This window comes from Columba livia, chromosome 17, assembly GCF_036013475.1.
Source record: "Columba livia isolate bColLiv1 breed racing homer chromosome 17, bColLiv1.pat.W.v2, whole genome shotgun sequence".
Lineage (NCBI taxonomy): Eukaryota > Metazoa > Chordata > Aves > Columbiformes > Columbidae > Columba > Columba livia.
The window spans coordinates 4,693,646-4,711,011 of NC_088618.1; the positions used below are offsets into that span (position 1 = coordinate 4,693,646).

Consider the following 17,366-nt stretch of genomic DNA (forward strand, 5'->3'; position numbering starts at 1 on the left):
CCCTTCCCGTTCGCACCAAAACCCCTTCAATTCTGCACCGAATTCCCGGGTTCTACCGGTCGGTTGGCGCCAGCAGCGTCCGCGGCCGTCACCGAAAGCCTCCCGCTCCCGTGAAGCGCCAGTAAAAACACCCCACTGTATTTACTGACAGTGCTTGCCCGCGCGCAGAGCCCATTACCTTCCTAACAGAACAGAAAAATACCAAGGCAAACACAGCATTTTTTCCCAAAATATAACTTTAATATATATATGCATATATACACACACACACCACACACACGCTATATAGAAGCTGAAAGGATGCAGAAAGGAAGGGTGTCGCACAAGGCGCGGCAGGCGCAGCACAGGGGCTCCGAGCACCCCCAGCTCTTACCTGCTCCGCAGTCGTGTCGCAGCGGCACCGCAGCCACACGAGCAACGGAGAATAAACATCAAACGTTTCTCAACCCAATCCAGTGTCAAAAAAAGCTTACAAATCTAAATGTACAAATTCAGCCTTAAAATGGTTTAGTGCAAATACGAAAATTAACAGCATAATTTTAAGGTATTTAAATAAGCTTTAATATAACTATAGTGCTTCGTTCCTATACATGTTTTCCCATCAACGGATGCAACAGCATGGGGGCATTTCTTGTTAAGAGTGGGGACAAACCCAGAACCTGGGAAGAAACAGCATAAAGTCATTTGTTAAATCATTTATTAATATTTTACTTAAGTTTAATAAAGGGGGATCCGGTATTTATTAGCGGAGGAGCAAAATATTTATCAATTTGCTGATTCTGGTGTGGATGGGCAGGGGAAGGGGAGTGAGGGGCTCAAGAAACGCTGTCCCTTTTCCTGACATTCAGCACGTACAAATGCTGGTGGCACAAATGGTGCGACGGGGGCGCGCGGGCAGTCTCTCCTCGCGGCCGCGGCGCCATCAGAAGGTCTCGTCGTCGTTGCAGTCGGCCGTCCAGTGCCCGAACATCTCGCAGGTGTCGCAGTAGGGCCGCTCCTCGCGCCGGCTGCCGTGGTGAGCGGAGTGCGGCGGCTCCTCCAGCATCTGCGCCTGCGTGGGACAGTCCTCCGTGTCGTGGAGGTCGAAGCAGCCGCAGATGTCGCAGAACAGACGAGGTTTCTTCTTGGACAGGCTTTCCTCCTCACTGCAACAGCAGCACCGGTGTGGGTCAGGAGGAGAAAGGCCAGACCCCCCCCCCCCCCCCCGCATCGTAACCTGCCTCGTAATTATTGAGACTATGGAAACACCACAGTGGTCAACAAAAACAAAACCAAACCAACCCACCACAAACACAAAAAACAAAACCCTCCAAAACAAAAACAAAACAGAAAAATCAACCAAAAAACCAAAACAAACCAATATCAACCAACCAAAAAAAACGCCCAAAAACACAAATGAAACAATCAACCAAAAAACCAAAACAAAACCACCAAACATAAACCTTCTGAAGATCTTCTGACACCTCGACCACCTTGCAGTACCCTTACACTGTATTTACTAAAGAAACTGCTCTGTTTGTGTAAGTATTTGTGCAAATACAGACATTATTTTAAAAAGAAACATGTAAACTAGTTTCTCTTTTCTCCTGGTAGAAGAGATCCAAAGTCACAATATATCAAATAGGTTTTAGTTGGATTTCTCCGGACTGGTTCTCCTCAACGCAGGTACTGGCCTATGAGAGCAAAGACGACTCTACTGACTTTGGAAAGGGTCAAGATTAACCAAGACTGACGATAAATATATTCAGCCACATCAGTGTTTGTCATGGATAACTACAGAGGAGCGTTCTGCACCCCCAGGTACACCAGACTTCAAAAGAAGGCTGGGTTCAATCCCCCTAAATTCAAGAGAGGACTCCATTTCTCCTTCCCAACAGCCGAGCTCGGGCGGGTGCCTCGCGCAGCCCATGGAACCCGGCGCGTTCCCACAACACACGACAGGGTTCCTCTGGGGCTGGTACCTGTCATAGTTATTGATCTCCTCTTCATTGCCGTTGAGCGCAGCTTCACACATTCTTTGTATCTTCGAGTTCAACTCTTCATTCCTCCTCTGCAGATCTACTATCACCGAGTTCAGGAAGTCGATCTGTGAGGGTCGAGGACAAGGACAGTCAGCAGGTTGGGGACTGCGCCCCAGACAACGCGAGCAAAGGCAAAACCCTCCAAATGACACATGCAGATCTGCGTTAATTCTCACCACCAGATCATTGTGTGACAGAGTACAAGGGACAGGGATGTCCCAAAGGCCTCTCAGACACTGGTGTGTTTCAACCCACCACTGATCCATCAAGTTCTTTTCCTCGTGTTACATTTTAAACATAAATGTAGCTGAGAAGTTCTGCTCAGAGCAGCGTCTGTGTCCTCAGGCCCCGCGGCTCGGAGGACACTCAGACACCCACACGGCACCTCCGCAGTGCAGGCGGAGCGCGGAGCAGCCAGCGCTGCTCCGTGTTCTCAGGTAATGCTCAGCAGATCAACCCCGTGGATGAAATGAAGGAAGCCGAGAAGTGGAACAAACCTCGTGCTGATTGGAAGGAAGCGTTGCCATCAGCAGGTGAGTTCAAGGAGACAGAAAAACAGAAAAAGATTGGTGGTTTGTGTGTGTTAGTTACACGGTTTCTGATCTGTGTACAAACTAGGATGGACATTTTTTAATCAACATGACTGACATCAGTGATCTGATGCGGACTTTTACAACAAGCAGAAAGCGCTTCTATTCTAACCGTGTTTCCCAGGCATTTGTTGTCACAGGCTGCCGTGCTGCACGTTGTTATCATCATTGCATTCTTTGATAATCCCACGTTTTTCCCAAATCCATTACCAAGCACACGCTGAGTAACTTCCTCGCCCCACAGCTGCCAACCCCCATTCTGAGTGAAGTTCTGCAGTTGAGAAGCAAAGACCAACATCTCCAACCGCAGCAGCTCAGCAGTGACCTGTGGGCTCATCAGCCCGTTTCTGCAGGACGGGAGATCCAGGTGACTCCACCTTCTTCCTCTGTCACAGCCAAGAAGCCTTTGGACAGATGAGCAGGTGCCTCCGCGGGCTGTTCCTCCCCAGCAGCCACAACATGTCACCCGCCTTTCCTGCTTTTGCTTCTTCATGTTCCAATAACCTCAACTATCTCTCCACTATCACTTCATTCTTAATATTTTCCGTCATTAGTATTTCCCTTCAGAAGCAGAAGGTTAGAAGATAAATCTGCCCATTATAATCCCGAGCTACAAAATCTGATAGGAACTAGTTTTGGAAAATTTTTCCCTCTGCCTAGAGACACGCGGCTGGTTTAACGTGCTGATGTTTCAGATCAAATACCTGCTTCTCTTTCGCAATTTCATCTTGAAGTTGGTTACCAGCAAAGTCACCTTTAAAGAAAAAACAAAAAAACCTAAGTATCCAGTATTCTAAATTATGAAACATACAATGGCTTAGAGACTGAAATAATGTAACAGTCTCTAGTCTGCAAAATGTCTTATTCTCACTCCTTTCTAATAACTCAATATAATCGTCAATAAGGGTGACTTTTTTGGGGGAATTTTTGACCAGTGCATTACAGAAGCATATTCAATACTGCACATAACTTAACAAAATATAAAAAAATGCACATATAGGTGACAGCTGAAGTCCATAAATCCGCAGGGGAACGCTCCTCTCTTGCAGTGATGAGCCTAGAGTGGTACAAAGCGTAAGCAGCTCAGCTTACGGTTAAGGCTGAGTACCAAAACGTGGGATTCCCAGTCCTGTGCTCAGGGGTGGTTTTATTACCATTCCTATACGTTACTCCGCAGCTACGACAAACAAAACCAAAATCAGTCCGAGAGGCTCTTGCACAGAAGCCGCACCATGAACAGATCAGGTGTTGTGGCTTTTGCCCACGTTTCGAGCCAAGTTCCCTCCGCCCCAGGGTGACCAGCAGTGCTGGGAGCTTTGAGGGTCCACAGCCACTCAGAGCTCCTTCCCTCGTGTCCCGTACGTGTCCTACAGCGGGACAGACACACGGCTCAGGACAGTCAGCCAGCTAAACCTCCCTTTCAGCGCCTGCTTAACAGCTGCAGACACGTGTGAGCTGCGAGCGGAGCCACAGAGCCAGGGCGCACGCTCGTCCCGTTACCTGCGGAGCCGGTTACAGGTAAAGGCTGTTCGTTGTTTTCCTTGAGTTTTTGCTCCAAGTTCTTCACCTTTTCCTCAAGTTTCAGTTTGTCGGACTCCAGTGACTTAACCACCGACTGCAAGGTTTTTGCAGAAGCGTTTTCTCCGCGGAGCACCGTGATCTGTAAGAATTATTTAAGAATCCTGAGATCTTCCAGAACAAAGTCAGAGCACCATGGCAACATCCTTACTAGTAAGGGCTGAATAGCCACCAAAAACACACGCCAGAGGTCACCAGACATGGCACAGATATCTAAAGATTTAATTCTAAGGTTCAACTATGCTAAATTAATAAAGAAAAATGATTAGCCTGCTCTTCAGCAGCAAGCACACAAAGCCATATGCTTCTAGCTGTAACTTAATCCGAAATTAAGAAGCATCCCACTGTCATTTACCTCATTTCTGAGTTTTTCCAGCTCCTCATCTTTTTGTGTGATCAAGGCACTAGTAACACTGATGGACTGTTGTAAAGATGCTCTCTCTTCATCAATTTCTTTTTTTAACGTTGATTCTCTAAAAGAAAACCAAATAGAATCAGAAATCATCTAAAGCACAGATTATTGTACTCGCCTAAAGAATTTTAACTTAGTTTCAAGTATTAGACTACTGTAAGAAGTGGTTCTTAAAAAGCAAATTTCAACTCTGTACTTGACTAAGATTTTATAAATGTATGAACATTTCAGATGTTACAACTGTGGAAACAAAGCAAAAACTTTACCTAGGTAGCACATGCCAGAATCTGCATAGCATCGTATCCATTTCAATTTAAAGAAGCAAGTTAATAGACTGGGGAGATACAGGATAAACAAACAGGTTGCACAATGTTCCACAAAACCTAACTTCAGAGTTTTGTTACTTCTTGAAAATTATTAACAAGCAACAAAACACACATGCAAAGCTCATTATACGAATTGTCATGCAAAGCATGGATGATGCTGGAAATATCAGCTGGTCCTCACTAATTCCAGTGACATCATTATTTCCCAAAACACGTACTTTTAGAGTTTCTGGGTCTTTAAAAATACTGTTTCAGCACAAAACCATGTGGGGTTTGTTTTACTTAAGGGAAGAAAGGTTAAAAAGAAATCCTCCAGGGTGGGCACAACCCCTTTCTGTGTATGTATGTCCAGTTTTCCCAACTGTTCCAGCTGATCTGGTAAGAGCCGTGACCCCTGCCTGCAAACCCTGTCCTGACAGCGACATCCTCACACTGGCGCTAACGACTCTTCCTGATTGGTCACGCAGTCCTCACGGATCAGTAACTGTCCTGTGATGTGAAGACTATTGCTACAAAAGTTCCTTGCAAGCTGAGACGTTTTTGTTTGTGAAAATAAAAATCTACCTTTACTTATCTAGCAGAGAAACTGATTCTCAGAGCACCAAGCGGTGCCCAGCGCCCGGGTGCCAAACCTTGGCCAGTTTTCCATACAATTCCATACATCTCGGTTTAAATGATCATGGTCCCACTGTCACTCCTCACAGGCTGAGAGGGCTGAAGACAAACTGGGTGACCTGAGCATGTACCCACTACACAAGAAGCACAGAGTAAGCAGTGCCTCAAGGACACCAGATGACATAACGACTTCATTTAAGTAACTAAACTCCACTGAACCCCTAGGGCTGTTCAAGGGCTCGCGAGCAGAACACGTCTGTGTGACGATGCTCGGCAGGTGTGGGGCAGCTATTGAGTTTAAATGGAGAAGTTGTCATATCCATGGTATGTACGGTTAGTGAGAGCCATGATACCCAGGCCATGAAGTACGATACATCTCACTGACAAGATAAATCAGAAACTCAACAACGAGAGCACACTCAACGCAATTCTTTCATTGTTCAGATTGTACGTGGGAATGGAAGCAGCAAGTGGAGAATCTGGGGTTTAAAAAGCTGATACAGCTACCGAACAAGAACCAAAAAGTTGATTTTAGTTTTGGTGTATTTTTACAATGAGAGAATTAATATAAGCAGAAACACAACAAACTGCAGACTGCATGATTGGCCTTCAAACACAAGTTATACTCCTGGTGGCAAAGCCCAAAAGGGCGATGGATTTTAACAGATCTCCTCGCCAACCCTGACTCAGCAAAGCACAGAAGCACGACCGCAATCCCTGCTCCTCGGCAGCGCTACCCACGCTCCAGCCTGACCCGTGGGGTTAACCGCTCTGTGAACGGATCCAAAGCGCAGGTGGTGCTGCGGGAAGGCGCCAGCGCCGCAGGGGCCGCTGCTGCCGGCGCGGAGCTGCCCTCTCCGGCTGCAAATCCAGAGTTTGCTTTGGGAAAACGCAGCCGGAGGTGCTGCTCACAACCTGCACCCGGGACTTCACCGCGGCTGCCGGAGGGCACACGGGAACCCGGGCACTCATCTCGTGCTCAAGGCCTTGGTTTCAGCCCATGCTTCCACTTTTGGGTCAGATCTTCATCTCGGAGATCAAGACCAAACAGATGCTTTTTGTACTTGCCATTTATTTGTCTTGGTTTCAACCACGACAGGTATTTAGGTGGTTGTAAAAGGCAATTTGTGAGCATGTAAGCGTATATTTACAAATTCAGTATAGGAGTCTAGAATACTATAACACAAGGGGAGAGAAACAAGAGAGGAGGAGAGAAAACAAGACAGGGAAAAAGGTCCCTGCACTTTCGCATTGTTTTTTCCTTTTCCTGGGCAGTCTCTCCAGGCCATCCAACTCCAATGAGAGGCCCTAAAGATGCTGAAACTGGAAAGCCTACAAAGAGCAGGTGTAAGTCACTGGTTATTTACACCTACGTGTGGGTCACAGTTCACTTGCAGCATCAGCTCAGAGCCCACTCCACCGATGCTCTCGGCTTCAGTATCGTGTGTTGGAAGTGCAAGGAGCGCGTGTGGAATGTGAAGTAACTGCACAGTGGCAGCGTGCAAGAAAAATCTTACGGAAAGTATTTACTTTATCAGGTAAACAAAAAGAAACAAAGAAAGGAAATCGGTTCAGTGAACTTAAATGTTTTCCCTGCCAATTCAAGTCCAAATAATTTGCTTGCCAGCAGGGACTAAATAAAAACAGTAAGAAACACCTGACATTTCACACACCATTTAAAAATGTCACTTTCTTGAGGAGGTTAAACCACGTTCTGAGCAGTGTGCGGATGTCACGGGAGAGAGAGGCTTTGGTTTGGTTTGAACATCAAAAACATCACCCAGATTCTTCCCTTACTACAAAAATAAGAAATTCTAAGAATGAAGCAAATACCTTAAAGTGTTACTGGGCAAGCTTTAAAAACGCAAGATAACAAGAACCACACGTTAGAAACATGGCGTAGAAATGCAAAATAGTGTAAAGGAAGAACTAAATTTGCACCGAGGGGCTTGTCTGTTTTGATAAAAAATATAGACTATTTATATATATACATATATATATATAGCTGAGTATTTTACAAAACAAAAGCAAGACACCAAGGGACAAAGGCAGCCAAAATATGTACAACGACTTTACTTAAAAAAAAGAAATTATTTATTGTAACGTGGATAGACTTTCTTGAGTCTTACCATTAAAGACACACAGATATAGCAAAGGAAGCAAGGGCAGGAAAGGGAAGAGAGAGGAATGAAATGAGTATCGATAAACAGCGCAAGCTCAAAGACAGTAAGACAGTTGCAACCCACAATGAACCTCATGAGCTGAAGTAACACAGAACCCCCTTAGATCCACAAATATCACACTCTGGTTACTCCCAGCCAGACCATTTCATAGAGGGAGCTGCTAAAATAGAGGAAGAGAATTCCTGGGGGTGGGAGGAAGGTGGGAAAACTACTGTTTTCCATATATCTATTGCAGAAACAGCACATTTTCTAACGTGGGACCATTTATTGAACAGCAGTTTCCAAATGGATGCCCCAGTCACCCAGGACCAATCTCCTGGTATTTAAAATCAGTGCTGAATGAACTGCCACACAAACTCCGTATCCCCAAATTAAGAACAACCCGTTCAAGGCTCAATAACTGCTCTTTTAGGTTGGTTGGTTTGTTTGTTTGAATAACAATCCTTAGCATCACTGTGTTTTTCCACTACTGTCAGATCTGTATGCGCACACACTTGTCAGACTGATGGACACTCCAATATTCCAGAGCAGACTAAAACCAAACACGAGAACTACTGCAATGCAAGAGATGCAGAACTAAAGAGGAAATGGTAAATACCACTTCTTAACACATTCTTACAATGACATTCCCTTCTCAGTTTTAATAAAGAAAATGGGGAAGATATAATCTGTAAACCAATCTGTGTAACAACCTCTGGACTTTTAGCTACAATATAATAGAAAATGGTTTTCTTAGCACTGTTTTTGTATTATGTTCTCTCAAGTTTTCTGTAGGACTTTGTAGTTAAACACATCAGAAAAAACAACTTACCTCTTTTTCATCTCTAGTAACTGGTTATTGAGTACTGATCTCTCCTCTTCCAGCTAAAACACAAGTACAAAAAGATGACAGTTAGTACACTAAGTGTTAGTGTCCTCAGTACTATATAGCAGAGCATCATTATCACCATAAAAAAAACATGGGAGAGGCTACAAAGCCTACAAATCCTCAAAATAATAGATTTTCTAGTAGGACAACACACACACACAAACACAAATTGGTCGGTGACCAAGAATATTGCTCAGCGAGGGGCTATTGCTGCTTTATACAGTATTTTCACGCCCTGTGTGCACAGGGGAGGTGCGGGGCTGGGACTGCCGTGCACAGTAATTCTGTGTCACACGTGCCCCAAGGAGAACCGCGAGCCTTTCTGCGCCTGGCTGTCGGGTTTAGCCCAGTATCGCTGAATTATTGGATTTGCTGTTGTTCTGACCTGGATAGTTGTGCTGCTGATCCGTGTTTGTTACTGCCCCGTTATTTAGAGATAAATTATTGATCCCTAGCGCTGTTGGACTGGTGTGTGTTACAGCATCCTGAACCTGTACCTCGAGCTGTAAGCAACCAGCAAGAACTTCAGCTGGTTCTTGGGGTCCAAATTGACAGACAGAGTAGGTGTAGGAAAAGCAAAACAAAACATAATTTGTACAACGACAAAACAGTAAAGCCCCTCCACAGAAACACTGGGGTAACCGACAGAGGTAAGAAATTAAGTATTTTCCAGGCCAATTAATTATTTTTCACTATCTCAGTAATTACTGCCTTACAGAACTACCATATGGTCAGCAATAAACACAGTTATAATGGAAACCCTGGAGTCCCAGGAACAACAGCAAATAGACTCTTATTGACTGAATACTTCAGCACTTTGCAGACACCGTTTGGCACAGCCGGGCATGCAAAGCGTTAAGCAAGTGCCAATGAAATGGAAGCTTGTCTGCCAGCCTTCAATTTTCGGCTAGATAAATTGCCTCCTCTGTATTTTCTGACAACTTACCTTCTCCTTTCGTGTACTGCAGTGCTGCTAAGCCTTTCAGGTTTAAAATTAATTGGTATTATTTTGCTGGGGCTTAGTCACACAACTTTATCGATACAAAAATGTTGAGAGCAAAAACCCTGCATCTCTCCTTTTTAGTGTCCTGTTTGGCTGTGGAGAGGTGAGTGGTTTTTATACAGAACAAGATAAAACTGGATTTAAAAGAGAAAAAAAGTAAAGGACAAGATGTCAGGGGAGTGGAGCAGCTTCTAAACTCCTGTTGCAGCTGCATCGAGTTGTGGATCAAGCTCGGAGGGGAGAAAGGACAGCGCTCCTCACACCAGCGTTCTCCAGCAATCACGCACTCTCAGCCTTAGAGCAGATGTCTCCTGTGCCTTTAATAAAAGCTGCACCAGCTGAGCTGGTTGATGTTTCTACACGTTTTCCAACAAAGTTAAAATGCCTGGGCAGGTCTCAGGCTACTGAAATGCCACAACGAATAATTTGAAGCCAGGAAAGTTCCCTGAGCTCAGTATCTATCTGACTGGGAATCTTTAATTAATTACAAACAGCTAATTATTTATGGATCAATACAGAAAAGCACCCCTCAGCATCTTTAGTATAAGACACTTTAACCTTTAGATGTCAGGATAAATCATTTATGAATTAATTTTGCAAAGTGTGTCACATGCAGCCACAGATTCACCAACCCAATTGACTAACACACTTGTTAGAATTTATATCGTTACCATAGTGACTGCTCGAAATACTGGAAGCATATGTTTGCTACCTTTCCTGTTGTATTTCAACAGGCACATGCACAGGAGCTCGCACAGACCGAACCACCGCTACATTCTGCGCCTTCCTCCCTCCTTTTTCAGTATCCGCTGCATGGAACGCAGCTCCACGAGCAATCCCGCTCCGTGTTGAACCTCTTCACTGCCACCTTGTTCTCCAAAATCCAACCGAGCAATTCTTCATGGTAACATCTCTTCTCATTCCCCATGTGCAACCTGAGCCAAGGAAGCACAAATCACACCGCAACTTGGTGCCTAATCACGGTGTGCACCCAGCCAAGGGACAGCAAAGAGAGGTGGCCGTGGGGATCCCTGGGCTGTGCCAGCCCGAGGTTGGGTTGTCTGAGAATCCTCAACACCAGCTGGTCTTCTTGCCATTTAACCAAGAAACCCTGGCAGAAGTCAGACGTATTCCCATGTTTCCAAGATTACATCTTCCTCACAGAAGAGGACGCAACGCCAATGGCTGAAGAAGGCAAGCAGAATGTTTCTCCAAGCTCTAGTAGATCTTCCAGATCTTTGATCTCGGAGCCATCTACTCACAGGCAGAAAACACCACGGCGCAAGCGAACTGAGAATATTTCAGTTTGCAAGATGAGGGACTAATCCCTGCATTTCACAGGCTGAGCTTTCTGTCCTGGCCAGGAGGGAAGGATCCCTGCTGACAGATCTGCAGCAGGCAGGACACGGACAGCGGGATCGTTCCAGGTCATCCTGGAAATTATGGAGGCCGCAGGCTGAGACTGCAGAGAACACGGGCTGAGACCACAGAGACTACAGGCGGCCTGGAGGGTCCCGTCCCGCAGGGACTTGCTGTACATCAATTCTGTCTCCATACAATAGGCAGGGAGATTTGACCAATGTTGCCGAATCCTTTTAAAGTTACAACCCTTCCTGAAAATAAGAGGTTGCCTCAAAGGTTCTGAAACAATGTAAGCAAAGCTGTGGGAGGGGGGAGCAGAGCTCCGCTGGCTGCTGAGGATGACAGCGCTCTCCTGCCGCACCGCCCCTCAGATGCAGCATGAGTCAGGGGCTGAGCCCACACGTCTGGGACTCTTGCGAATCATCTCCAAAGGCTCTTCAGGATGAAGGAGCTCGTGCGTTACTCCTGTCAGCAGCCAAAAGGGTTTAGAAACCGGCCAGGTCTGTAGTCACTCATCCTCAGCATTTCGAAACTGGACTCCTGGGGAACCAAGTCAGCCTCTTGGCTTCAAAACCAGGAGGCTTTGTTGCAGGATGGATGAGATCTGTTCTACTGTTGCTGGGCACAGGCATCCCCCTCTTCTGCACGAGTGCCATCTCAGAAAGGCAAGACATAAACCCAGGTCTTTCATGTTCTTGCTTTTGGACAAGATCTTCCAAAGATGCCTTCATGGCGTGGCTGTCGCCAGATCTGCTCCACAAGAAATAAACCCTCCATATTTAACAGCTGTAAATCTAATTTATCTTTTGGCAAGTACCAGTGTTATAAGCTGTATAACTAAGCCCATACTTTAAGATTTCAACAACATGTTGAATTGTAATAGTAAAAAATAGATATGTATAAAAATTGAGTTATTTTTTCTTCTATAAACTGCCAAGAGAAAAATGTCTTACATCAATTCTAGTTCCCCCAGTGCCCGTTACCTGGCTGCAGCACTGTTCATGTACACGCACAGTATGGACTTTAAGCAAGCACACACGTGCATAACACTATTTAGAGACAGAGTCCTACCAAGCAGATTTAAATAGTATCCTGAAAAACATCTTAAATAATGGGGATTTTTGGTGGGAAGGGAGAGCAGGAATAAGGAGAACTAAATAGCTAGATTTCTTCCTTAGTACTGGGTAGATGGAGATTTACACAGTTGTATAACAAAATTACTCCTGACAGAAATAGCAAGTGTCTGTTAATACATTTGGTTAAAGCATATTTAATTTATGCTTATTCCCAAGCCTCCTAAGTATCCTTCACGGGTTACACAACCTTCTGTTAGCCTGCAGTTCCAACCTCCCAATGCAGGTGGCTTCCAAATTTATTTTAAAACATCCTCAGAACAACTCATCTTTCAAGCACAAACATGCAGCGCAGCGTCACCCGGGCACCGGCGGAAACGGCACGCACAGAATGTCACCACGGATCAGGAACCGTCCCAGCCACTCTACCTTCTGATGGCTTGTGACTTCGTCCCTGCTCCTGCCCAGCTCCTCGGCAAGTTTCAGGTTCTCCTCTTGCAAAGCCGCGAGCTGCTGGGACTTCTGAGCTGCTGCCAGCTTGAGCGCCTCGCTGTGAGGACACAGAGTGCATCGTTACCATAGGAACGCGAGAGGCAAGAAAAAACTGGGGGAGAGATTCAGCTTCACAGCTCGGAAACATGCATCCAGGTCACGTGCCTAACGGGAGCTATAATAAAGGTGACAATCTATAGCTCGGATGCGCAGGGAGAGGATTAACCCCGAAAAGCAGCAGCAGCACAAAACTCCTTTTCCTTTAAATGTATCAGATACCCACAGAAACGGGAGGCGAGTTCCGACTGCCTGTTCTGCTGGTGCCGAGGGCTGGCAGGCGCTTGGGTTTAGAAACACAGGGGAGGGTTTGACAAGAGTGCTGGCGAGGTTTATCGCCTCCTCTTTCTCAGAAGTAAACTTGGTAGCCAGAGGTAAAACAAGAGAATTATTTTGTTTTAAAAAAAGAAAAAGGGTAAAGGAAAAAAAAGAAAAACGAAAAAAACCTTTATAATTCTACTTATTTAAATACTCCCTGCAAGGTCTGATACCCAAACTTACAATGTGCAAGATCGCGGGAGGGAAAACAGGAAAGTATCTAATCTACTCTCATTATTTTAACAGCTACAGCAAAACAAAAGCAAAACAAAACAACAGCAGAAGAAAAAAATGGATCTGCAGCTTTCATCAGCCTATGTTGCTACTACTATGTATGGTTTCCTTAAAGTACGTTTATTTTCAACAAATTTTATAAAAAAATACTTTGCATGCCTGCCTGTAACACAAGTGACTAGCACAAGTTCTTATAAGACTTGACAACGCCTTTCAAAAAGAAAAGATGCGCTTCGTTTCATTAAACAGTAATTTTTATGGCTCTTCTTTCGTTTTCATAAAAGGGAGTCTCAATTCCGCAATGTGCCAATATTACACAGAGTTAAGCCTGACTAGAATATTAAAAATACTTTTATAAGTGTGGGAGCTGGAAGAAGCTCTAAGTCAGAAACTTAGTCAAGCACTTCAGAATAAAAAGACTCCATGGCCTGTTACTGGGCACACTTAAATAAAAAGAAGTCGGATTTACTTTTCGAATTCAGCATGAAATACGACTAAGATTTTCCAACCATTTCTTCTATCTGGTCTCACCTTGACCAATTTCCACTTGGATCCGCCTGGATTAAACAGGCGGCTCACATCCCTGAACATCAGTTCAAACTATCTTGTAATAATCCAGGCGCTGATGCAGGACCAGACCTATTCTGAACCGTGATAGTCTGCTGAGCTGCAGTACTAACCACTTCTCCTTTTTTTGCTTTTGGCACTAAAGCGCAGATTCAGGGCAGTGTAAAAACAGCACACAAAGCACTGGGGTCAGTTTGTGTGAACTGCTCCTTGTGTTTAGTGCCGAGGAACATAAACCATCACAGCTCCATGGGCAAAACCTTCCCCCGCTCTCCCTGGCCAAGGCAATGGCACCTCCACCCCTCCGAGCTGTCCTCTCCGCCCATGTTACTGCTGATCAAGAAATGCCTATTATCAAGCTAATTCCTTATTTTAATTAAAACAAGGCAGCACACAAAATAATTATGACAACAAAGATCGGTTAAAAAACAACTAGACAAGCTTTCACTTATCCACAATGTCTCTTACCACTGATGATTAGACACCACGTTCAGCAATACTCTTATGACTAAGATTAACCTTAAGAAAAAAACAATTAAAAAACCCCGCAGAGCGATGGGGATCATGAGAACACCTTTCACTGCTGAAGATTTTCAAGGAAGTATCTTCTATAAATAACTTCAACTGGACAAATTCCAGTCCAACATGTTTTGTCTTCCCATGATACCAGAGTCTACGAGCACCGAGGCAGGCAGGAGCTGCTCACAGAATTAAATCTGCCTTTCCCAAAGGAGGCTGCTGTCTGAACAAGCACAGAGGTTTTTAAAACAAGCAGTAAAACCCAGCAGTCGTACAGAAACTCAGGATTAGTTCTGCGTGCTGATGTCCTTTGTGTGTGTCTCCAGCTCGGAGCAGCGGTTGAGAACCATCGCAAAATAACTGATGGCACTAACAATAATTAGCCCAAGCTGCTCTGAGCTAGCAGTCCAGATCCAGCTCTCACTCCGTGAGCCAAGAAATTCTTCTCGGAGTGCAGGTGGGAATTTGTGCTTGAACGTGTCACATCTCTGGAGGTCGGGGGACACGCAGCTACTGCAGGGTGGCAATAACGAGGCGGGATTTTTATCCACAGTTTTGGCACACCAAAAGCTTGTATACAACGAGATTCCACAGGGCCAATTACCTCCTATCAGATGCTCTGCAGTTAATTTGTTTGTGTACAGCGTTACGCATCATTAGTTTGTAGTACATAAGAGGCAGTTTCTCAAACGAAGCATTTCAAATAATAAGCAATTAATTCTAGTTTTCCATACTATATATGGCATTTCCAGTTAGGAAATAAGTGCATAGTGGGGCAATGGCAACAAACCAGATAAAGCCATCCATGAAAAAAAAAAAAAAAGGCAGAAGCAGATTTTCTATTAACAAAGCCACGTAAAACTACTTAACACTCCAAATGAACCTGTATTAAATAAAAACAGAATTTCTTTATAATAAAGCTTTTAAAATTACCCAGTGCCCTCGAGTGGCCAAACTCTGTATATCCTCCAACAAACAGATTATTTCAAACAATGCTTGGAGTGAACGATTTCCTTCCATACCCTTCAGCACTCAGCAGCAACATCCTGATTTCAAGTTTTATGCATGTAAAACTAATATTTCTTTTTACCTAATATCTGCTTTACAATTGAGGATACTGGAGAGATGCTGAAAGACAACGTAACTACAAAGGAACAGTTTAACAGATTTAACACTGCAATACTTACAATTCTTTTTTAAGTTCTTCCACTTTCTTGTTCTCCAGATTTAGAAGCTCTTTTGATTTGTTAAGTTCCTCTTCATTTTTCAGGTTGTTTTGTTTAAGCATGTCCAACTGAAAGAGGAAAAAACCACCTCATTACACTAATGAAACTACATGGTTCTTAGGGTAGCACTCAGAAAAGATATTCAGCAAAACGGGGGCCTGAGCAGAGTGTTCCAGTTTTTCAATTCTAAATGAATCCAGGGTTTGTACTATGAAGCATTTGTCTAACGAAAAGTGTTATGAGAATTTCTGCATCCAAGTTGAACACACAGGAAATTCAAAGTCCACCGAAGAGCAGCTTACGCTAATCTGATGTACATACCTTGATACAAAAGGTAAAGCTCCAAAGCACCTCAATTTTAAAAGCTACACAACTCAAAGCACTTAGGAAAAATGCTTATTTCTAAAATTAGCTGTTCCCTTGCTCATTATTCCTCTAACATAACAAAGTTCTGCTTTACCATACCTTAATTTGTGAGAGACAGTAGGCTGAACGTTGTGCTTGCAACCCTAAGAAATGAATTCCTTTCAGAGATCTCGCTGCATGGGACTAACTGCTGTGTATCTATTTACTGAGCTTGCATCTACCACGTAAACCCCATAAGCTTGAAAATCTTATTTGTTCGCATTCAGCAACACGTTATATTACATAACAGATAATCTTCAGCCATCCTCATGGCATTACAGGACCCTGTGGATGATTTATTTTTCTTAAATCCACAATATGAACCCCTGCCATTATTAACGTCACTGCTTTAATTCTCGAGTCATCAGAACTCATTGGAAATTATTACTGTTCCAGCACAAGCTGTGGCATTTAGGTTTACCCAGCTGTTCACTGCCCATTAGTACAGGAGGGATAGATGAAAGAGCCATAAAAAGAGCCCTGCAGACCTCAGGATGTGCAGAGAAGATGCCAGTGCAACCTTAGACTAGATACTCTGGGGCAAAAGAGCTTGAAAAAGATTAGGGAGGGCATTTTTCCCTCTTTCAAAGCCTGAAGTATCACAAAGCGGTGGGAGGACACAGGCTGAAGAACAGTCCGCAGAGGAACCGCTGCACATGTTGGACCGTGAAGTTCTTTGGGACTATTGTGCTCATGCATCTGCACAGTGCAAAGTCAGCAGCATCTGTACCTTATCAGATCACAACTCTGATTAACAGAAAAGTGGAAATTAGAAGGCATGCCAACATGACATGTCAAGATCACAAAGAGGATGTACAGAGTAAGGAGTGCGTTACAGGTGAGCAACGGAGCGGTAACTGTTGTGGGTTAGGAGTAGCTACTCAGTGTCCTGCAGCACCTCACTGGAGCGCGGAGCTGCACCCGGACTCACAACCAGGGAACCGCAGCACGGAGGGGTCACATCAGAGCAACTCCTCCACACCAAACAGCCAGACTGATTCAGCCTCAACTCAAACCCACGTCTCCTGATTCTGTGATCTACAAAAGCTGCTGTAGCATCCAGAACTCCTATATTATACAAGACTTTTTTGGTGGTGTTGTTGCTGCACCAAGATTTAAGGGACATGACCTTATATGCTGTGAAGCACTTAAAACCACAGAAAATAACCCAGGTTATATGGCTATATAAAACATCCAGAATTTCCATCAATACACTCATCCAGTGAGGTTTCACAAGCCAGTCAAGACAGTATTGTGGTGGGAAAATGACAGAATCCACTCCTGCCTTAGCTAATTCTCTGTCATTCACTAGTCGTTCCTTACAAACTAGGCAAAACTTTTCACATAGAAGCATTTAAATGTGATTACTTCATTCTGTAGCTTCTCGTTTGTCTGTCTAGAGTTCTCCAAAGAGGCCAAAGTTTCGATCTTCTCTTTGTGAATGGCGTCCTTCTCCTTGGTCACCTTCTCCACCGCCTGCAAAACGTCTTCTGCCATCTTGGCAGCCTGGACAGGAG

The 17,366-nt window shown here is 44.4% G+C and overlaps 1 protein-coding gene across 15 annotated transcripts in view; it reads right to left on the minus strand.

Annotated features, from left to right (window-relative positions):
• Positions 1-218: 218 nt before the first annotated feature.
• CLIP1 (CAP-Gly domain containing linker protein 1) overlaps positions 219-17,366 on the minus strand; it is a 63,106-nt gene continuing 45,958 nt past the window's right edge. For 8 of the 15 annotated variants that reach the window (XM_065032910.1, XM_065032912.1, XM_065032905.1 and 5 more), the window contains 11 exons: positions 17,218-17,355; positions 15,406-15,512; positions 12,461-12,581; positions 8,537-8,589; positions 7,376-7,396; positions 4,545-4,662; positions 4,112-4,271; positions 3,316-3,365; positions 2,519-2,524; positions 1,962-2,086; positions 219-1,145 (listed from right to left, as the gene is read on the minus strand). In XM_065032910.1, coding sequence (XP_064888982.1) covers positions 923-1,145; positions 1,962-2,086; positions 2,519-2,524; positions 3,316-3,365; positions 4,112-4,271; positions 4,545-4,662; positions 7,376-7,396; positions 8,537-8,589; positions 12,461-12,581; positions 15,406-15,512; positions 17,218-17,355 — 1,122 coding nt within the window. In that variant the 3' untranslated portion in view covers positions 219-922. The remainder of the gene's footprint in view (positions 1,146-1,961; positions 2,087-2,518; positions 2,525-3,315; positions 3,366-4,111; positions 4,272-4,544; positions 4,663-7,375; positions 7,397-8,536; positions 8,590-12,460; positions 12,582-15,405; positions 15,513-17,217; positions 17,356-17,366) is intronic. The other 7 variants (XM_065032908.1, XM_065032906.1, XM_065032902.1 and 4 more) reach the window with 3 other exon arrangements.